This window comes from Nothobranchius furzeri, chromosome 12 (genome assembly GCF_043380555.1).
Source record: "Nothobranchius furzeri strain GRZ-AD chromosome 12, NfurGRZ-RIMD1, whole genome shotgun sequence".
Classification (NCBI taxonomy): Eukaryota; Metazoa; Chordata; class Actinopteri; order Cyprinodontiformes; family Nothobranchiidae; genus Nothobranchius; species Nothobranchius furzeri.
The window spans coordinates 30,516,648-30,540,069 of NC_091752.1; the positions used below are offsets into that span (position 1 = coordinate 30,516,648).

General features: G+C 39.4%; 1 protein-coding gene across 1 annotated transcript; it reads right to left on the minus strand.

The window, feature by feature from the left end:
• Positions 1-8,837: 8,837 nt before the first annotated feature.
• On the minus strand, positions 8,838-13,580 carry si:ch211-248a14.8 (solute carrier family 35 member D3). The gene is made up of 4 exons (XM_015944783.3): positions 13,425-13,580; positions 12,755-12,956; positions 10,360-10,660; positions 8,838-10,284 (listed from the first exon to the last, which is right to left on the minus strand). The coding sequence occupies exons 1-4, from the start codon at positions 13,454-13,456 to the stop codon at positions 9,878-9,880; spliced, it is 942 nt and encodes a 313-aa protein (XP_015800269.1). The 5' UTR covers positions 13,457-13,580; the 3' UTR covers positions 8,838-9,877.
• Between the last annotated feature and the right edge of the window lie 9,842 nt (positions 13,581-23,422).

The window sequence follows — 23,422 nt, forward strand, 5'->3', positions numbered from 1 at the left end:
AATCGCTGAGCTCAGGAGCCAAATTGCACAGCTTAAGGTTAACAACACAGATAAAAAGGCAAAGAAAACTCAAAAAGAGTCAAAACCCCGTGTGGGGACTAAAATTCCAGATGAGCCCAAACAGATTCAGCAGATAACAGCAGTGGTGCCCAGACCAAAGCCTGGATACTGTTTTAAGTGCGGAGAAGATGGGCACATAGCTTCTAGCTGTAGCAACGAGCCAAATCCAGCACTAGTTGCAACTAAAAGACTTGCTCTTAGACAGAAGCAGCGCGAGTGGGAGATGTCAAAGCCAATTGCTCAGTCTCCTCCTTTAAACCGGTAGAAGCTCCTATCGTGGGACAGATAGGTGCTAAAGTAGAACCAAGTCCCTCTAAGGAAAGGACAGAGAGACTTTTTTGCAAGCCAGTTCATGCTCATTCAGTGCCAAAACTTCCCAAAAGATTAGTGGGTGGGCGATGCACAGCTACAGTCTCAGTTAACAGTGTTGAATGTAATTGTTTACTGGATTCAGGGTCCCAGGTAACCACCATTGCCAATTCTTTTTACCAAGAACACTTACCTGACCTCTCAATTAAACCCATCAGTAATCTGTTAGAAGTCGAGGGCGCAAACGGTCAAGCAGTTCCTTATTTAGGATACATAGAGATAAGTGTCACATTTCCAAAAGAGCTCGATCAGTCTGGACTTGAGTTACCTACCCTTGCGTTAGTGGTTCCGGATATAAGCTCAAACTCTGATACACCACTACTCATTGGCACAAACACACTCGATCCTTTGTATGAGCAATTGTCTGCCAATAACTTACCTGATTCCAAGGCACTCTCTTATGGGTACCAACACGTGCTAAAAGCCTTAGCAGTCAGAAAAAAACAAAGCAAAGATGGACGAGTTGGTGTGGTGAAGCTTCGAGGGAGAACCCAAGAAGTTCTCCCTGCAAATAAAAAACTGTTACTAGAAGGGTTTATGCAACCCAGCCAAAACAAGCATGAGCCTTATGCACTCATTGAACAACCCACCAATGGTTCTCTACCAGGGGGTATAATTGTAGACTGTTGCCTCATTTCCTTACCTTCACATGGTCCATACAAAGTACCTGTTGTACTAAGAAACGAAACTAACCATGACATCACATTACCCACTAACTGTGTGATCGCTGAGTTAGTTAAAGCCGATCGTGTTATGCCATATCCAGAACCTGACAAAAGTGATCAGAAAGTACTTGCGGCGTGTAGTTCGCAGCAACAGACTTCACCTTCAAACCCTCCTCTCAGTTTTGACTTCGGTACTTCGCCCTTGTCCGAAGAATGGAAAGGGAGGATCACCAACAAACTTAACACTTACTCCGATGTGTTTTCGCACCACGATCTTGATTTTGGTCATACACAACAGATAAGACATCACATCAACTTAAAAGACGAGACCCCATTCAAACAGAAATCTCGGCCGATCCATCCACATGATTATGAAGCCGTGAGAAAACATTTGGAAGCCCTCTTGGAAACCGGTATAATAAGAGAGTCGGAGTCTCCATTTGCCTCACCAATAGTGGTAGTTCGGAAAAAGAATGGTGAGGTACGTCTATGTATAGACTATAGAAAGCTTAATCTGCAAACCATTCGCGACGCATATGCCCTGCCTAACTTGGAGGAGTCCTTTTCTGCTCTCGCTGGATCACAGTGGTTTTCTGTGATGGACCTCAAGTCAGGTTACTATCAAATAGAGATGTGTGAAAAGGATAAACCTAAAACTGCTTTTGTTTGCCCGTTTGGGTTTTATGAATTTAACCGTATGCCACAAGGAATAACAAATGCTCCAAGCACTTTCCAACGGGTTATGGAAAAGTGTATGAAGGACATTAATCTGAAGGAAGTGTTAGTTTTCCTAGACGACTTGATCGTCTTTTCCAACTCCTTGGAAGAACACGAAACCAGACTTTCTCACGTTCTTGAACGGCTTAGAGAATACGGACTCAAGCTATCACCAGATAAGTGTCGTTTTTTCCAGACATCTGTGCGTTATCTTGGACATATAGTATCTCGAGATGGCATAAAAACCGATCCAGATAAGGTGGAAGCACTCAAAACATGGCCGAAGCCTCAGACTTTGAAGGAACTCCAATCTTTCTTAGGATTTACCGGTTATTACCGACGCTTCGTTAAAGATTACTCAAATATTGTCAAGCCACTAACATCTCTCACGGCTGGTTATCCACCCAAACGGAAAAACTTTAAAACACCACCATGTAGATCAAAGTACTTGAACCCCAAAGAACCCTTTGGGAATCGTTGGAGCCAAGACTGTGAGAAGTCCTTTCAAACTATTATTGAAAAACTTACCACTTCGCCAGTTCTTGGCTACGCTGACGCAAAACTCCCATATCTAGTACACACAGATGCTAGTACGACCGGACTCGGTGCAGCGCTATACCAAGTGCAAAACGGTGTCACACAGGTAATCGCTTATGCAAGTCGCGGTTTAAGCTCCAGTGAAACTAGGTACCCTGCGCACAAGTTGGAGTTTCTAGCCTTAAAGTGGGCCATAACAGATAAGTTTCATGACTATTTGTATGGGAACACATTCACTGTCATTACTGATAATAATCCGTTAACTTACCTCTTAACAACGGCAAAACTCGATGCAACGAGCTATCGTTGGCTAGCTGCGTTGTCCACCTATAATTTTGACATCAGATACCGTGCAGGTACACAGAACGTTGACGCGGATGGCCTGTCTAGGAGGCTGCATGATAAACCTGAAGACAACTCAAAATTCACTGAGGAATGCCAACGACTAGATGAGTTCCGATCTCATCTTTTATCCTCTGTCAAAGAAGTCGAGCTTCAACTTCAAGCCGAAGCAGTGAAGGCAACATGCCAAAAGCACATGGTCTTGGATGAGACTGATTCTCCTTGTGGTTTAGTTCAGTCACTTGCCATGTCTGCAGCGGCCATTCCAGACCTATTCCAGTTGGAAGACAATAGTGACAGTTTCTTTGCTGTGCCCAAGTATAACCATGCTGACCTTGTCTCCTTGCAGAGGAAAGATCCAACCATTGGCCGAGTCATTCAGCTGCTTATGACTGACAATAAACCGCCAACTGATACTATTGCAGAACCCCCGGTGGTTCTTAACCTTTTGAGAGAGTGGAAACGGTTTGAGTTTCAAAATGATTTACTGTACCGGAGACGCCAATTAGGACCAGAGACATCATTGCAGTTAGTCTTGCCTGATTCATTACGTTCAACAGTCATGCAAAGCCTACATGATGATATGGGGCATCTTGGGGTTGAACGTACGACAGATCTCATTCGGTCCCGTTTTTACTGGCCAAGAATGGCTAGTGATATCGAAATCAAAGTTAAAACTTGCGAAAGATGTATCCGTCGGAAGGCCCTCCCTGACAAAGCTGCTCCAATGGTGAGTATTACCACCACCAGACCTATGGAGTTAGTTTGCATGGATTTTCTCTCCATAGAACCAGACAGTAAGAACACTAAAGATGTCTTAGTGATTACAGACCATTTTACAAAGTATGCAGTGTCCATCCCAACCAAAGATCAGAAAGCCACCACCGTCGCGAAGAACCTGTGGGAACATTTTTTAGTCCACTACGGGTTTCCTGAGCGTCTTCATAGTGATCAGGGACGGGATTTCGAATCACGTACAATCAAGGAACTTTGTTCTTTACTTGGTATCCGTAAAGTCAGAACGAGCCCTTATCACCCTCGTGGCAACCCCGTTGAACGGTACAATCGTACATTACTCAGCATGTTGGGAACTTTACAAGCCACTGAGAAACATCACTGGCGCGATTTTGTAAAACCACTTACTCACTCGTACAATTGTACAAAAAATGACGTGACGGGATACTCTCCCTACGAGCTAATGTTCGGTAGGCAGCCTCGGTTGCCTATAGATATTGCCTTTGGGTTACCGCATTTGAACAAGCCCTCTATAACTCATTCTCAGTATGTTAAAGAACTGAAGAGTCATCTGGAACAGAGTTATGACATTGTCATAAAAAACTCTCAAAAAACAGCGAGGAAGAACAAAGAACGGTTCGACAGAAACATTCGTGAGTCCACACTAGGTGTGGGAGATCGTGTTTTAGTCCGAAATCTTCGCTTAAGAGAAAAGCATAAATTAGCAGACAAATGGGAGCAAACAGTGTATATAGTTCTCAAACAGATGGAAAACTTGCCAGTATACACTGTAAAACCACAGAACGGAGAAGGACCCAACAGAACACTCCACAGAGATCTTTTACTGCCTTGTGGTTTTCTCTCTTCATTAGAAAATGAAACAGAACGCGTTACGAAACCTAGCAGACCTCATACAAGACAGAGTTCAGCCTTAGAACCTGACCCAGATGAGCCACTTGACGAAGAGGTAGATGAGTTTTATTACTCTGATCTTCCACAAGTGCTAAACCGACCATCCTATCAAATAGAGGTCACCTTGCCAAATAGGGAACTCATAGCAGATTCAGGACCGGTAAATAATATTCAACAACAAAACACACTATCCTTACACACAGGGGATCGCAAGGAACCAACCTTAGCTGGTAATGAAAATGCTGAATTGTCCTTACTTGACAAAGGCATCAACACCGAAACATTCTTACCTGACAGAATGAGTGAAACTGCGACATTCTTACCTGAAAGAGTGAAAGAAGCAGCAACATACTTACCTGAAAAAACGAAAAAAAACGAAGTATACTTACCTGACGTAGAAACGGGGGATGAAACTAACACAAACCTACCTCAATTGGATGGTGTCCTAAAGTCGCAGCAACGTGATGTAAGTTTTGAACCCATCATACACGATCAGACACATACATCTGAAAAGACCAAAGTCTTAGAGAATAGCTCATCAGCTCTGTCGGAAACAGAGAGCTCACTTCGTCCTGTCTCAGTTGAGAATCAAACCGAAACGGATGAGCATGATACTGTGCAACCAGAGATGTATGTCAGGAGATCTGAACGAAGTAGTCAGCCTCCTCAAAGACTAACTTACTCTCAATTGGGCAATCCACTAGTGACCGTAGTTAGGTCCCTTTTCCAAGGACTTAGTAAAGCTTTTATTGACTCTCTTACTCAAGAAGTTGTGTACCCCGTAGAAACAATGCACAGGGACGTGCATGATATTTAATGGGGGAGGATGTAACCCAGAAGCTAGAACCTTAATGAGGTATTAACTAATTGGCTTACTAATATGATCCATCCTCAATTTAGATAAAATATAAAATATAAATTAAGGAAATTAACAATACTAATTAATAGATATCTAATTAACTAATAGATAATTTCATAATGAATTATTGGAAGGGTGAATAACTAAAATAACGAGTTTAATATTAAACATCGGTTAAAACAAGAATCTTGAACATCCCTAACAGAAACAGAAGAGGAAAGCTGTATACTATTGGTCCAGGTGGGAATCTGAAATTTCATTGGCTGAGAGAAATAAGTCCCGCCTCCGCGAAATAAAACCGTGCGACGCAGCTGAGCGAGAGGAGAGACAAACGGCTGTGCAGCACGCAGATACAGAAAGCAAAGACTGAGCGGTTAGAGAGAGAGAGAGAAAAAAAAACAACGGTCGAGGCCGTGAAGAACCCTGATTTGGGTGCCGCATAGATAGAGGGAGAGGCGGACTTGACTCCTTCTAATAAGAGCTAGGAACTTGGAACCAACGCGGTGAGTAAAGAAAAAAGAAGAGAAAAAGCTAACGATGCAACTTAAAAAAAAAGGGAAACTTAAATAGCTTATCAAATTAATTCCATTCTTATAGATTTGTGTGGAGACGACAGAGTGAACCAATCCTCTGTAGGAGGGAACCGTTGGAGCGCGTTGGTGAGTGAATGAGATTAAATTCAGTAAATTATTAAATTCAAAAAGCTAATTACAGCAACCGAGGTGACAGCAGTGGGCTGCTAGACGTTAGATCCCAGGAGTTAACATCTCAAACTACCAGTTAACGGTGGTAGGGCATATAGGAGTTAACGGCTCAAACCGCCAGTTAACGGCGGTAGGGCATATGGGATTCCCAGGAGTTAACGGCTCAAACCGCCAGTTAATGGTGGTACGGCCTAGATGTACAAGGTCCTCAGGGGCGTTATAGCTAACGCCATAGAATTAGCAATGCGTCCCTTAACCAAACATTTAATAATAAAAAAAATAGATAAATAAAAATAAATAAAAGCTAACTGATTAGGGAGGAATTATTTTACAAAGGTGGACCAAAGGACCAGAATTTATATTTTGTTGAATTTTGTTATAGAACATTTTATTTATTTATTTATTTATTTATTTATTTATTTATTGTGTTACAGATATACAAGGTGTCACAATGCTGTATAGAAACACAACTAAATGTATCCTTGTTGTCATGAATGTATTTCTTGTTGAATAGTGTAGAGTAATAGAATCTAACTGAGCCTATTGAGCTGAACAATTGTTGTCATATGTAATTATATTTCCAGAGCTACTGAGAATTATTTTAATAGACAATCAAATTGATGTTATGTTAGTTGAACTGTGAACCCAAACATGATTGGCTATGCCAATAGAGTGAAGCATTTGTTTAAGTCTGTAAGACTTTATGCTGTGATGTGACGAGAAGGGTCGATGCCAACTCGCTAACAGTCCTGTTGTTTACAGGCTGGGTTTTTTTTTTTTCCTTGGGTTTGATCCCGACTCCTATGATCACTCACTTGGAACGAGAACTGGATTTCTTCCTGACGAGGGAGATGGCGAGCCTTAACCACTGAACGAACCAGGACATCTCAAGTAACTGAAGAGCAGACTGCTCTCTTCTGTGAACAATCTCAACGGTGCGGTAGGAAAAAATCGCACCACCGGACTCTGACTTTCACCCCAAGCGTGGGGATTTGACTTGACGCCGGCTGACTTGTGACTCATATGATCAAATCTCATACTGAGCATTTTACTATTGTCGATTGTTTTCATCTGTTTTTGTGTGTTATCTTTATGTGTTATATTTCCCATTATTATTAAAATTTAGTATATAAACCGTTTCATGCTATACCCGTGACTCCAGTCATTCTTAAACAACCTCCAATTCTCCCCGAACCTAATTATTGGCCCATTTGTTTATTTTTTCTTTTAATTATCTTATTGTATCCTGTAATCCGGTTACATAAGCATTTACCGTGAGTGGATGTAACTAAACGTGATGAAGGAACCTACGTGTGAATGCGATGTCAGTCAGAGCTTCCTTATCAAAGCAAGCTGAGTTCTGGTGAAAAGAATTTGGTTTGCTCTAAGCTATAAAGTTCTTATCATCAGAAGAACATCAGATGCAATCTGTCATGTCTACTTCACCCGTTTTGGAGAGACCGTCTTGGTGGATCCGAAGGTCGCAGGGGTCGGCTGACCTCTGGCACCGGAGGGCTGTAGAATACCGTGGTACCGACTCTTCAGTCCAGAGATGTCTCGGGTCACAACAGCTGGATGGAACCGTGCGTCTGGCGGACTCTTAAGGAGTCTTAACAATATCAGCTTTGTTTCTGCAGGAACTGTTTGCTCATCAGCTTTGTAGGTGCAAAAAGGTTTTGACGACGTGTCAAAATCTTTGATGGTTAAAGAGGTTTTGCTACAGATAGCCGGTCTGAGCGATTCTCTAGAACTGTCGAATCACTCAGGATGATCCTGACACACCCTGTCCTGTCTCCCGTTTTGGTTCAGCCTTGTGTCTCGTTAATTGCTCCCACCTGCCTCTCGTTTCCCAATCACCTTAGCTCCCGGCCCTCGTGTATTTAAGCCCCTTCTGTTCTGTGTCTTGTGTCGGTCCATTGTTTCAGTGTCCTGCGTGTTAGGTATTAAAATACATGATAAACGTCCTACCTGTCTTCCTCCCTGCATGTGGATCCTCGCCTCACCTCGCCCACACGCCGTGGCAGATCCAGCTTTAAGGTTTTGATGTTATGATTTGCACAGCCCATCAGAGGCGGACAGGTTTGAGAGATGTTACCAAGACAACTCAGAAAAACGCCTTCTTGATACAGGATGTTCTGACTGGTTTAAAAGTCTCTATGTGTTGGAGTTTTACTTAACCGTACTTGTTATTGTGTGAGTGCAGGTGCGAGGACCTCGTCGTCAAAACATGTTGAACACATGGCAGGTTCTAGTAGACATAAACATAACATCCATTCAGTGGCCAAAGATTAATGAAGCATTTCATTATACTATAATTATAAGTAGTAATAAAGAAGTGTTTATTTCGTGATTATCTAGATTATAAGTCAAGGTAGAAGTTCATATTGATTTAGGAAATCATTCTTGAATTTAGCAATTGATTCGAGCTGGAGTTCTTCCTTCTGTGGAGGCATACAGATGGGACCTTGGGAAAGAAAGTTATTGTTTATCTTTCAGACTTGCAGAGTCTGTGAGTCCCAGCTGGTATGAAGGCAGGCTCATTTAAAGGGAACACATGCAGTGTTGTGTCTCCTTTCTGACCAGATGTTGAATAGACGTTGAAAGGTCAGACTGTACCTAAACTGACCATGCTGGACATGACAAATGTTTTTATTAAATATGCACAGAATCTATTATACAAAATAATGACTAAATTTCTAAAATCTAGGTGTAATAACTTATTCTAAAGAAAACAGTTTTTCACCATCATCCCTTTTTCCTCTGAGCTGGCAGACTCATTCAGGAGTGTCTTCTGGTTAAAATTCATCCATTCACCAAAAACACTGATTTATAAACATGCATTGAAGAGAGTTCAAAGGTTTGTGTGTCAGCGCGGACAACCTCACCCTCGTTAATCCCTGTTGTCTGAAATACCAGAGTCTTTAAGGGAAAACAAAGTTGTATTCAGTAAAAGACAAAAGTAGGTGTTTAATCCTTGTTGAATTTTTTTAGCACAATTATTGAAACTACTCAGTTTTACAAAAATAGGAATTTTAGAAGTTGCTTGGTAATAAAATAAAAAGGGTTCTTGGCTGTAAATGACTTTTGTCCTCCTGAGATGATCTGTTTGTGAAAAAGTACACCCTGTTCTTAACTAGACTGGCAGAAGTTTGGGTAGTTTAGCTTTTATGTAATACATTTTTTACAAAGCTGATCATTATTTTTTCATAAATTTCTTATTGATGAGACATAAACTATCAAACATGAGAAAAGTTCACTGCTGCTGATACTTTAGTCGTTATTGCTTCAATAGAAAACAGATGAGGTCAAGAAGTTCAGCAGGGTGTGTTAACTGTTTTTGATGCCTTTGCAGACTTTTTAGAGGTCAAGGGTTGACAAGTCTTAGCTAGGATGGAGATATTTGCCTTTTGGTCACATTACTGGTTGTGATTGGCTGCAACCAACAGAATCTGACTTGGATTTAATCTGAAAATCCTCAAATTCAGCCAAAAAATTGTGTTAAATCAAGGTGTTATAAGTTCTAACATGTTTTATATTTAGACCTTGAAACTGTCTCGTATGACATTTTTAAGCTCATTGCAGCAGTAAAATGTTGAAAACCAGTGTGTGCTTATTTACAAAGGATCCTTTATATCTGGTCCTTACAGTTCAGCCAAGGCACCTTCGCAAAAGAGACTTGATCTCAAAAGATTTCCCTGGTTAAATAAGGATTAAATTAACAAAAAAAAAGTATTGTTAGTGCTGCATGTCTTCACCTGTGTTATGTCTGGTTAAAGGTTGAAAAGCTTGGAACCATTGTTTATTTTTAAGCGAGGCTTTAGTTCCTGTTTAACCCTGTTCTGGTTTTGCTTCAATCTTTGTAAATTAGTTAAAAAATTCTTACAATCCAAAATGGCAGAAAATTCTAAATGAGTCTTATGATGAGAATTTTCAGTTTTTAAGGCTACATAAATATGAATTTTTACCATCCAGTGAGACTACAGCAGCTGAAGAAAGGGCTGCACCATCTGCCTGGACGAGTAAAGCATGGCAGCAGCAAACGGCGAGACACAAAGAGCAGAAATACAGACCAGGAAGTTGAGCACCATCCCTAACAGGAGAATCGCAAGCAGATATCCGTGGAAGAGCAGATTTTGCCAGCTGCTGTGCCTCAAAACATGCCAGGGACTGTCTGGGTGGAGGAGCCACAGGAGGCCCAACACCCCACTCTGGTTGACCAGTTGGGTGTAGAAGATGTCAAAGTAAGAGGCTTGGGCTTCATGAGGCTGGTGGTGCTCTGTCTCATATACTTTGGCCAAGACAAGAAGATAAATGCTCTGGAGGATTAAAGCTAGAAGTGCGTACATAAACTCAAGCGGCTCTGTGCACGAAATTCCTTTGGACGCTGTGGAAAGAGAGGATTGAGAAGATGAAACATGAAGAATTCCCTTCTTCACCTGAATGTTGTTATAGGATTTACCTGAGAAGATGATAAACATCCCAGTTAGCATGGAAATCAGAGCAGTGGAGTGGCTGGATGGTGGAGAAGTCACCTTCAGGACGAAACTGAAGCCCACAGTTACTAGAGGTAGCAGAGGCATGATGAAGAGAAAGAAGCCTCCGTATGAGGTGCTGGCTCTGGTCCACATAACCAACACGGCCTGGACGCTGTTACAGAGCGCAGGCAGCAGCAGCCTCTCACCGAGAGGCCTGGAGTAACGTTTGAGGGGCACCAGACCCAGGACATGGAGGAGATTTAGGAAAACAAGAGACACCACAACCTGGAGAAATTTAGATCAAATAAATAAGCTGCCGGCATTATTGAATAAAACAAGATCTACTTTCTGAATCAATCTTAAAAGAATTTTCCACCCTTAAGTGAAATATCTTCTGCTTCCACAGTTAGAGTAGGTCATTCTCCTGATCTGGCAGGATTCTGCTCGCTTTAGCTTAGCATAAACAATGCAAGTGAATGGTAACAGCTAGCGTTTCACTTACTGTACTTCCATTAAAACAAATGCATTATAGGCTTACACCCATTTCAGTTTTTAGAAGTATAACAGCATATCAAGTTGCACTAACAATGGCCGAGGAGGAAATAGGTGTATTTTGGGGCTTCTGCCTCATGCCCTTGCAGCAGTGGCTTACAGCAGTCTCTAGTCTAAATGGACCACTGTATTCCCCCATACTCTGGGAAATATGGCAGCAGACTCCTTTTCACTTAGGGCTGGTATATTGCTTTAATTCTTTTGACATATTTTTTTCTGACATTGTGAGGCCCTTAGAGCTAATTATCCTTTATCAGCAAAACCAACTATCATAAATTGAGTACTTGGGTCCAGGGTTTGTGGGTTAAAGCCAACCACTGACACCACTGTGTAATGTGTTACTTTGATAAGAGCAGCTAGAACCATGGACCTGTACTCCTTTCAGCCCCTTTCTTCAGGAGGGTTTCATAGGCCATGTTGTGTGGAGTCAAACAGCCCACTAAGCATGGAGGTGAATCTACAATCTGCTTGTCAGTCACTCCGAGAACTCCCTGTCCACAGACCTTTGGACGGGGTCATACAAGTCCGTCCATAGGGTGGCAATTTGGTTAAACATCTATCAAGTGCCTGTGTTTCTCAACTCTATACGCTTTTCACCTCTGTTTGACACTAAAGGCTGATTCATACTGACACTGCTCCAGCATGTCGGATCTGTTGGATCGCCATGATGCGACGTTGTATGGGCGATCCAACAGTGTTGGATCATGTTGGAACATCGGTTGGAGTCGAGCTCTATTTTCTAAACATCTGATGGCGGCGTTGTATGCTGGATGTCTGTTATTGGTCAGCCAAACAACCCAACGTCATTTCCGGCACGACATATCTTCCCTTAAAAATGTAAACAGCGCGAGAGTTCACGCAGTCAAGACATGGAGCAGATGGAGCAGAGTTGTTGTTCTTCTAGCTCAAGCAGCTCCTGCTCAATAAGAATTCACTGTGTCTGTGTCGTCCATCTTTTCGTGTCGCAAATAGTAAATAGTAGTTGGGCAGACACGTCACTACAAGAGTATGCACACCTGCATAGGTGCATGGCCTCTGTTGTTTTGGCGGATAATTTCTTCAAAACTCAGGCCAATAAGTTAGGAATGCGCCTCCTGCTGTCCTGGTGGAGAATTTGTTTGCAACAGGCCAGGGCCAGTATGAATACAGACGAGATTCGACACTGCGAGGGGGGGGGGGGGGCAAATGTGCCTTTGCTTAAGCAGGAATCAGGCTTGACCATGTCCTCCAACCTCTATTTCACACACACACACACACACACACACACACACACACACACACACACACACACACACACACACACACACACACACACACACACACACACACACACTCATTAAACATTGACTTGACTACAACAAACCAGCATAGAAAGTTCTCTGAACAAACACCTAAATATTTAACAATCCTGTGACACCTTAATGATATTTGAGTATTTTACCAGAGTGTTATTCAGTGTTGCCCTGTGATGGAGTGGCACTCTGTCCAGGGTGTACACCGCCTGATTGCCCATTGACCGCTGGAGATAGGCACCAGCCCCCCCCCCCCGACCCTACGTGGACAAGCGGGATCAGAAAATGGATGGATGGATGGATATTCAGTGTTTTTAAGTATAAAGTAGCTTTGTTTAACAAAGATGTCAGAAATGTTATTGCAGCTAAAGCAAATATGCCACCAGGACACAAACGGCTCTGTACAAAACAAACAGCATGCAAATAAGCTTGCATGATGTGCATCAACTCTTACAGGATTGTTCTACGGTTCATTGGATACATTTTGTTGGCTGCACGATGCCGTTTTTCTGAGAGGAACAATTCAGGCACCAACCTGAGAGAAGCAGAGAGCCACAGGGTATGGGTAGCGATACTGTGGGATAAAAATGCCAGCCACGAAGTTTCTGAGTTTATCAGCTTGGCCGTAAATCATCAGAACCACCAGGCAGAAGGTGGGAATCAGAGGCTTCAGAGCATGATTGGAGGGAAAACTCTTCATCGCCGAGGCAAACCATCCTGCTCGCCATCTGCCTGAACTACAAACAGGAAAGCTTTAGAGTTATTCAGCTGATAAAAGTTGCCTTTTCTCCTGTGGCCTGTGTACACACATAACTAAATGATAAATAATTAGTGGGGGGAAAATGGAGATTCAAAAACATGCTAGGCTGCTCGGGGTGTCTGTCATTTTAATAAGAGAGTTCACACACACACACACACACTAAAATAAACAGCATTCTTTACAAAGAATTAAACATTCCAGATGAAATCTGTCATAAAGGTTTAGTTCTCACATTTAAGAAGCAGCAGTTAATAGAAACTGTCATCATTGTAACAATGGTATAATTTTACCTCTTTAAAAGTTAATTAGTTACTTTTAGAACAAATTCATACAATCAGGCCGTTGTAATAACAACTGCCCCTGTTATAAATGCTAATGTAGTCTAGCTACGCCAAAGCCTATAAAATGGCCTTTAGGAGACCCAAAGAACAAATACCATACTCACCATTTGATAAGCCTCATAAAATCATGACTCATTCTACCACGCGTGCCAAGAAAAACAAACTTTTAGTCATTCCCTGTGTAAATGTAGTGTCCCTGTCATCCTGCTGAGTGTTCCTGTGCAGTGCTAAGCTGCTCTCTGAGCTGTGGGCATTTACCTCATTTGTTTATATCACGGGTTCAGGTGAACTTTGTTCTTCGTTCTGTTTGTCTTTAAACCATTAAAGGAGCAATCAACCTGGACCTCAGTCAAACCTCACTTTCATCAGAGCAGATAACCTCTTAAGAATCCATTAGAGACATTTCTTTGCCTATAAGCATCATTACACACGATGTGTCATAGATTCATGAGTCAATATTGGACTTATTAAATGCGACTTATCTATAATGAGTAATTTTGAGCTTATTAATGCACATTATTAGGGAGGAAAAGGAACAACATTGCATGGTTTTCCTTTTAGTTTGACACCTGTTGGATATGTTCCCAGGCTTTATGCTCCTAGTCTCTTCTTGCTGCACTGGATTAACTCAAGTAAACACACACATGCATTCATGCACGCACGCACGCACGCACGCACGCACGCACGCACACACACACACACACACACACACACACACACACACACACACACACACACATTTCAGTGAAGGGATGGAGGTCTGTGAAGCTCAGACAAACAGCAGCATGAAAGCCTCTGATCCAGACTACTATAGCAACCAGCCAGTGAGCTGCAGGGATGTGTCCTTTAGCCAGGCTGACGCCAGAGGATGGTGCCTGGTCATGTGTGTACCCTTCATATATGTGTGGCTGCTACACTTATGTGATGGTGTTCTTTTTACCTTGGACAAAATGTGTTGGTAAAATCATTGCCCACAATGACAGTAGGGGGCAGTCAGATTACTTTTTTTTTTTAATCTGGGTAAACATAAAAACTATTCTTCACCTTTTTGACATAACTATATGGTAAAAAAAATCCTAGACAATATTTACAGACATGTTGTTGCTTAAATGTATCAATTCCTCTCTTATTGATATTTTTACCACCTGATAGATTATTTCTATTATTGCCTTTGTTTAGTAACTTTCCAGAAATAAAAGTTTAGAGTTTACTTTGCCTAAAACGTATGCTGTTGTCAATAAAAACTAATTAAACATGACAAAGTGACCCTTCACTAGGCAAAACTAGGCTGATGTCACTCTGTCTCACAAATAAAGTCTGCCATTGTTTCATCCTTCCATTTGCCGTGTACTGGTTTAAGCTACATGTAGCTTTTTTCATATATACGTAATAGTAGTACGGCCGTCTCTTCTTGGGAATTAAAAACGTAGTCCATGTGTTGGCACAATAAGTCACTTACCTGTAAAAACTATCGTTTTAACAAGAACACAGCAAAGAGTAAACATCTTTAGTCAAATGTCATAAAAATGTTGGACTAGACTTGGTTTAATTGAGTTTGTTTAGTATAGTTTAAATGACTCAAAACCAAAGCAAACTACAATGTAGAGGTGAGGTCGTGGGAGTAAATATAGCATAGAAGTTGGAAATAGTTTAGGACAGAGCGAAGAGTGGAGAGGTGCAGAATGGCTTAACCCTCCCACTGTCCTAATTGCTGTGACCTCATGAGGAAAGTTGACCATTGAGCAGGGTTGATGGTTTATCCCTTGAGGTCCATGTGACAGGGGTGAGGAGTGAGCACCACCTCACCCCTGTCACATGGACCTCAAGGGATAAACCATCAACCCTGCTCAATGGTCAACTTTCCTCATGAGGTCACAGCCATTAGGACAGTGGGAGGGTTAAAGCTGTTATAGCAAATTTGGAAAACAAATTAGCTTAAAACATTTTTAATGCCTCTTCAAAACGTTCTAATATAGTATCTTAATATATTTTGTTAAAAAATGATGTAGTTCTCTTGCATTTGTCTAAAAACCTCAGCCAATAACAGTTAGGACTGAAAGCAACTACTGGCTCATCCAGTTGTCCGCCACACTTCCCTGGGTCGCCCATTCTTTATGTGGCAATACGGGAGTGGTCTATGACCTGTTGACGCCAAGTATGGCAATTGTACCTGCTCGAGTGCAATTTCGTTAACAACGCCACCTTGGGAATTTCGCCCAAGGAATTAAAGCATGTAGATTCATTCCACTTGACAGCAGACATGGTTTCAGAAGTTACAATGAATTTATTTTATTTTATTGAAGAAACAGTTTAAAAGACATTTTAAAAACTGGCCATGTAAAATACCATAAAAAATACTAAAATTAATGCCCCAAAAGAAACTGAACCAATGAAATGTACTGAGAAAAGGGAAATTAATTTGACTCACTTAAATTAATTCATGAAGTCCAAAAAATGAGGGTTAACTAAACACAGTCCAACTATAAATTTAAATAAACAAAAAGGTTAACAAGCAGGACTGAGGCTAGTGATGGAGGCAGGTAACGCGGGGCAGAGAAGTCCCAACACAACAAAAATAATAAAGTATAAAAGATTCACCCCTGGCAGTGAGCATTCATACCAACGTGAGAAAACCCAGCACCACCACACTCGCACACGGGACCACCACCTCCGAGGCCACACCCCACACCTCCTGCCTCAGCCTGCACAAAGAAAACGAGATTAAAAACTGTATAAAATTTGTACAATATAATCAGCTGTGTTTAAACCTACCATAGCTTGTTTGCGGATCCACTATAACAGCTTTAAATTCTGTTGGATTTTAAAATAAAAAAGGGAAACAGGAATGCAACGTTAGATATTGATTAATCTGTTTATGTTTTGTTTCTATTTTCTATGTCAAAATGCCTGCAAGGAACACAGCAATCGTTAAGCAAAACCACTTTTTTTTTACTTTAAACTTTTCATTAATTTGGATCAATATTTTATTTAGGAATTAGGAAATTATCTTAAGATAATGAAATATATATATTTTTTAATGTTAGCAACAGTTTTTTCAGAGTTGGAGATAAATGATGCTAATATCAGTATGTTATTTCATATTTCTACACTTTAATCACAATTACAACTGTGGACTTTATGGATAACTAGTGATGTACCGATGTGAAATTTTTGGGCCAATACTGATGTTAAGATCACTGTTAGGGCCGATAACCGATATTTGCCGATACCTATATACTGACATTAATGCTTCTAAAGACAGCAGATTTTGTATAGAATGAAAATTATTAAAGCTGAGCTTACGTTATTATGTACACACAACACACATATTTATGGTTCTGAGATTATTACAGTCACTGTTCACAGGACTAAACAATTACACACCACCACCCTCAATGTCTGAAACAGGCAAACAAATGGAGACGAGATGGAAAAAAATATCGGTTGTTAATGTGGGCCCGGTTTTATTTCTCTATACTGATATGTTAAAAATGACTAACATCAGCCAATATCGATATTGATGCCGATATGTTGTCCATCCCATGGATTACCCCTCCACACAAACAATTATAACCTCAGTGTTTTTATTTTTTATTCAAAGCTTGCATGTCTAAGCCTCCAAAATACAGTTGAAACTTTTTTTAGCATCCATTTGTTAAAGAATTCACACCTTCACCAGGTGAACATGTGCTTTTTAGTTGGAAACACATATTTGACAAAAATGAATTATATTAGTCTATTTAGAACTTATTGTTATTATTATTGTACAATTATTTACATTTAAACTGTTGACTTTTGAAAAAAAAAATTATTTTGGTTGTAAAGCAGTTAATTATAGTTTTATTTTCGTTCCAGGGGTGCACCCTCATCCTATGAGTTCCTCCTATAAGGAAGTCTGCTGACTACACAGGAACACTGATTGATGGTGGCAAGGATTTAAAGCTTTATTTCTCGTAAGTGCAGAAGGTAACGTGTTCTCACTTTTCCACCCACTCTGGATGCTGAAGTATAATTGGGTCTAAAAATACACAAGGTAAAAAACCAAACAATCAACAGGATGACAAAAATGTCACTAGCTCACAAAAATGTGTTCCTAGTAAGAAAGTTTTCTCTGATGTGACATGAGCTTGTACTAGTCTGGCCAATTAGCAGAGAACAGCTGTTGAATTTCTCACAGAAAAATATATTTGACAGCAGACTTTCATTCAAATGCTGACATCTAGTGGACATTGGTGGAACCTGTACAGGACAGACTTTCACACCAAGTAAAGACCATCAAGTAATTTATGTTTAAAAATTCATGACACGTTTAAATTCATGATGTTGGATGACAAAAGATACTGCCCATCAGTTTACTGGTTTTCATTTCAGCTCACGCTTTTCTATTTTCTGTCTTTGTTCCTATGTGACAGCAGTAAACATTTTGTGACCTTTTGTTGACCTAATGCACCTCTTATTGATTTTTGCAACACGATAAGTGGTAGAATTAGTTTTTAATAGTAAATATTTTGTACATGAAGTGAGATTTTTTACTGCCATCATCAAATAAATATTAGAGGTACCAGTTTGTTCTAAGACACAGCCAGAGACAGCCCAAGGCATATGCGAACGAAGCGACTGCTTTGGGCCCCCAAATCACCAGGGGCTCCCAGGAGCCCCCAGGTGACATGAGTAAAAAACAATGTATTTGTTTTATTTTCTGTAGTGTAATTTGGTTTTAGTTTGTAATGCAGCACACTTTACACAAGTTTCAAATTTTAAAAACAAAAGGTAGTAAACCGAAGTTTTTTACTGTAAATTCAGTGATTGTCTGCTGATGTTTGTTTCAAATAGCTGAATTAATATACCACACTTAAATAACACTCATCATTTTAAAATGCAAATTAATTAGTGTGGTTTGCTGCTCCGATAAAGTAAAAAATCAATATCCACAATAACACCAGATCGATGTGTGCTAATTACAAAGGATGCTAATGATAGTGGGCATGTTACACAAATGGTGCAGCTTAGAATGATGAACCATCTGGTGCTGACTTTTTGATTTGGGGGTCCCCAAGGAAAACCTGTTTAGGGCCTCACAATGGCTCAGGCTGGCCCTGGACACAACTACATTTGGCTCCACCCTTGCGCAATATTTCAGTACATTTTTTGCATTGGGACAGAGGAGCTTTCTGGAATGTGAGGTGAAAAAATGTCAAATTTTATCACTGATGCAAAATTATACCTTCCATATACATAAGCATTGTTAGTTTACTTCATGGGGATTATTTCCCCTGATAACAAGACCGACGAGAATAACCACTCATGGTGCAACTCTAGTAGATAATATTTTTACAAATGTAATGGAAGAAAATATAAAAGTCGGGATATTGATAAATGATATAAGCGACCACTTACCAGTTTTTGTAACTTATGACTGTTGCTATAAAGTTCATAGAAATGTATGCAAGATGATATATAAAACAATTAGAACAGAAAAGGCAATGCAGTGTCTCAAAAATGAGTTAATAAAACAAGATTGGACTATTGTATATAAACATAAGGATGTCAATAAATCCTATGAGGCATTCTGAAGTATATTCATGGCCTTATTAGAGAAAAATAGCCTACTTATTGAAGTCAACAGGAAAGACAAGTATACAGGAAGACCATGGATGACGAAGGGACTGCAAAATGCCTGTCAAAAAAAGAACACCTTAAATAGAGAATTCATTAAAAAGAGAACTACAGAATCTGAAAAGAAATATAAAAAGTATAAAAATAAATTAACTAACATAATGAGAACTTGTAAAAAAGAATACTTCATCAAAAAGTTAGAAGATAATAAAGATAGCATGAAAGGGATATGGAATGTATTAAATAGTATAATAAAAATGCACCAAGGACTAACGACTACTCTGGGTATTTTATGGAAGGGACAAATACTATTAGTAAAATGAACGAAGTAGTCGATGGATTTAATGATTTCTTTGTACATATAGGGCCAAAACTAGCAGCGGAAATAAAGGTTGATATGATAGAAAGGGAGACTGGAGGAAACATTGAAAGGAATGCAAGTTCAATGTTTTTAAGAGCAGTGGAAGAGAAGGAGATATATGATATTGTCAGTGGACTTAAGAACAAAACAAGTACTGACTTCCATGATATTGATAAGTTAACAGTAAAGAGAGTAATTGATGGTGTAACGTAATGAAGTTCATTATTTTCAGCTCCACACAGCTGCCCCTGTACACAGTAACACCCGTGTAGAAAACGCCAAGGTCGGGTGTTCCTCAGACTGTTTACATTCCAGGAGAAGAGCCAGAAGGAGAAGAAGAACGCTTTTCAATAATCAAAGTACTTAATTTGTGATTAAAGCTATTAGAAACATATGTTGATCAATAATAATCAAGTGATGATCTGTGGAATAAAGATGTTGTGATTTATGTGTTTAATGAAAACAGGACTACTGCACAGACAGACTGACCCTCATCTCCATAGAAACGCATGACACATTGTTCCAACCAATCAGAGCTTTCGGCTGCCGCAAGAGAATCTGGCTTGTTGACTTAAAGTGTCCAATCCACTTTACTAAAACTTATCAACAATTCAGAGATATAAAACAAGGCAATGCCATTTTAAGCTCAGTTCCATTTTGACTTCAGTTCTATTCACCGTCATCCCAAAGAGAAGCACAGCTGGCCAGATGTGTTTTCTTCTTTAAACTAAGAACTGTGAAGTTGGAGATTTTCGTCGTTTAACAACCAGACAACATCCTTTCAAAATAAGAGCACCTGCTGATGCTGCCGATGGTTACCTGGGTCGACCCTTCAGACGGGCTTTGAAACGCTGCGATCGCTGTTTCGACCAGCTCCAGCGCACATCCGAGGTCTCCAGACCTGGCATTTCTTGATCTACCTGGGAGGCCCCCACTGGGTACGTACACGGCAAAATAGCAGCTCATGTCATCACTTTTCTAAGCCTCGTGATATCTAGTCATAACAAAGACTACCAGATTCAATGACGTCAGCCTAAGGAGTCTGAACCAACCACACACACACACACACGCACCAACACAACATCCAAATCCATTTTCATCCATCACAGAGTTAGTCCTGGTAGATTGTTAAGAATTTATAATTAAGAAATTAAAGATTCTTAAATGATCCCAACCCTCTCTCTTTTCTTGTCTCAAAGTCAATACAGAGTGTTTCATTAAACTCCCTGATGATAAAAACAGCCCATCTTCTGATTATAACAAGTGATCTACTTACAGTGTATTAAAATACAACTCTAGATAGTTACATCACTCTATTTCGTTACAATGGTATTGTAAAACCGCTACAATATATTTTTAATTTGTCTTTCCAGGAAGGGGTTTTTCCACAAAAAATGAAAGTAGCAAAAATTATCCCCATTTATAAATCAGGAGAAAAGCATTGTTTTACAAATTATAGACCAGTGTCGGTACTCTGCCAGTTTTCTAAGATACTGGAAAAACTATTTCTAAAAAGACTTGATAACTTTGTGGATAAACATGATCTGTTGGCAAATCGCCAGTATGGTTTTAGAAATAACAGATCAACAGTTTTGGCATTGATGGATTTAACGGAAGAAATAACTGAATGTATGGATAAAAAGAAGTATGCACTTGGAGTTTTTCTAGATCTAAAAAAAGCATTTGATACTGTTGACCACAAAATTTTAATAATCAAACTGGAGAAATATGGGTTTAGGGGTGTGGTATTGGATTGGATAAAAAGCTATGTGATGAATCGACAGCAATATGTACAAATAAATGAGTTTAAATCTAAATTGATGGATACTGAATGTGGAGTACCTCAAGGATCAGTATTGGGACCAAAATTGTTTATAATGTATATAAATGATATTTGTAAAGTATCGAAGATCCTAAAGTGTGTAATTTTTGCAGATGATACCAATATACTTTGTTCAAGTGGGGAATTTCAACAGGTTGTGGAGGTGATCACACAGGAGTTAAAGATATTAAAGACGTGGTTTGATAGAAACAAATTGTCCTTAAATTTAAATAAAACAAATTTTATGTTATTCGGAACCATAAGAAAAATATTAACATTGAAATTTGTGTTGATAATGTGTATCTAGAAAGGGTTAATACCATAAAATTTCTTGGTGTGATCATTGATCATAAGGCCTGTTGGAAATCACACATCACTTATGTGAGGGGAAAGTTAGCACGGAGCATTGCTGTCTTGGGGAAAGTAAAACATTTTCTGGATAGGAAAACATTATATATGTTATATTGTGCTTTCATATTACCATACATGAGTTATTGTGTAGAAGTTTGGGGAAACACATATAAAAGTAATATTCAGACCATAATCATAATGCAAAAAAGGGCTATTAGACTAATAAATCAGGAGGGGTATAGGGCTCACACAAACGCACTCTTTATTAAGACGCAAGCTTTAAAATTCCAGGACCTGGTCAAGTTTAAAACAGTGCAAATAATATATAAGGCAAGGAAAGGGATGCTCCCAATTGAAATAAGTAAATGGTTCTTAGAAAGAGAAGGGAGGTATAATTTTAGAGGGAAGTGGAATTTAAAAGTACAAAGAGTAAGAACAGCATTGAAAAGGATGTCTATCTCAATAGTGGGCATTAAATTCTGGAATGAGTTAACAGAAGAAATAAAGGACAGTAGTGATATAAACCAGTTTAAAATAAAACTCAAAAAAGAAATGTTAAATAAGTATAAGAATGAAGAAAATGCAATTAACCCAGGACGGCATGCAAACTGATGTTTAATCTCTTCTACAAATTAGAAAATCTAAATATAGTTCTAGTTAAACCTGAGAAATTTATTATTATTGTTTTTTTTTTTGTTTTGTGTGTTTTTTTAAGGCATTGTAAATGTTTTGTTGTTTAAAATTTGATGATGAGGATGTAAACCTGAGGGGGTAGGGCTAAATAAGTATACACTTCTCCCTACTCCTTTTCAAACAACTGCATGGAATGATTTTATGAAATGTTGGTGAATGTATATGTTTGAAATAAAGTGAACTGAACTCAATTTAGTGAAAATCTTTACATAGCTTTTAAATGAGTTCACATATTCCTGAATGAGGGTCACATTCTGGAGGGATCACATCTGGATCTGTGTTTTCACCACGTGGCAGAGGGGTGTTTACAATTATGGCAAGCCGCTTTATAACATAACACAAAGACAAGCTTTTTAAAGCAAGTGTCGATATACACCAGGGGTGTCAAACTCATTTTAGCTCAGGGGCCACATTGAGGGAAATATAGTCCCAAGTGGGCTGGACCAGTAAATAAAAAAAACAAAAAAACTTCAGATTGTTTTCTTTGTTTTAATACAATCAATATAAAACAAGGCTGGAGCCTGAGGACAGTGTATCCAAAATAGTACAAGTACAACACTTGATGTGTACTTGAAAATTTGAAAAAAAAAATCAACAAATAAAAAAAAAACATTCCTTAGTGATTCAAAGAGCTTACAGATCACATGGCAAGATCAGTTTCATGCAGCACTTAAAGTATATTTGACTCATTTTACTTAACATCTTTTAGCTTTTACCAGCACATCAATATCAGAAGTCACATCCTGAGTGGCGGCCAACTTCAGGATGTGATTCAAGTTCTTGTGTGGGCCTTGAGCGCAGCTTTGTTTTATTTATACTCATTACAGAGAAAACTTGCTCACAATGATAAGTTTATTTTCACTCTACATTGTAAAGTATGAAAATAAAGTTTACACAACCATCTCGTGGGCCGGATTTAACCCGCTTGCGGGCCGGATCCGGTCCACGGGCCGCATATTTGACACCCCTATACACCATCGATATACACACATTTCATTTTGGTCATAAACAGTCACGTTGTTGTCTATCTAGGGTTGCAACAGATATATTTGTCAATTATGATATAGTTGTCAACAACTGAAATTCACATTTAAGGCAATGAAAACAGTAAAAATGTAAAACGATCCCAGAAATGATACATTTTTAAATATTGAAGAAAAAAAAGTTATTTAGTAATCATATGATATTTTGTACTAAAACTAGAGCAGAAAATTTCAATAAAAACATTTAAAAAATATATTACGGCTATTTAAGACACA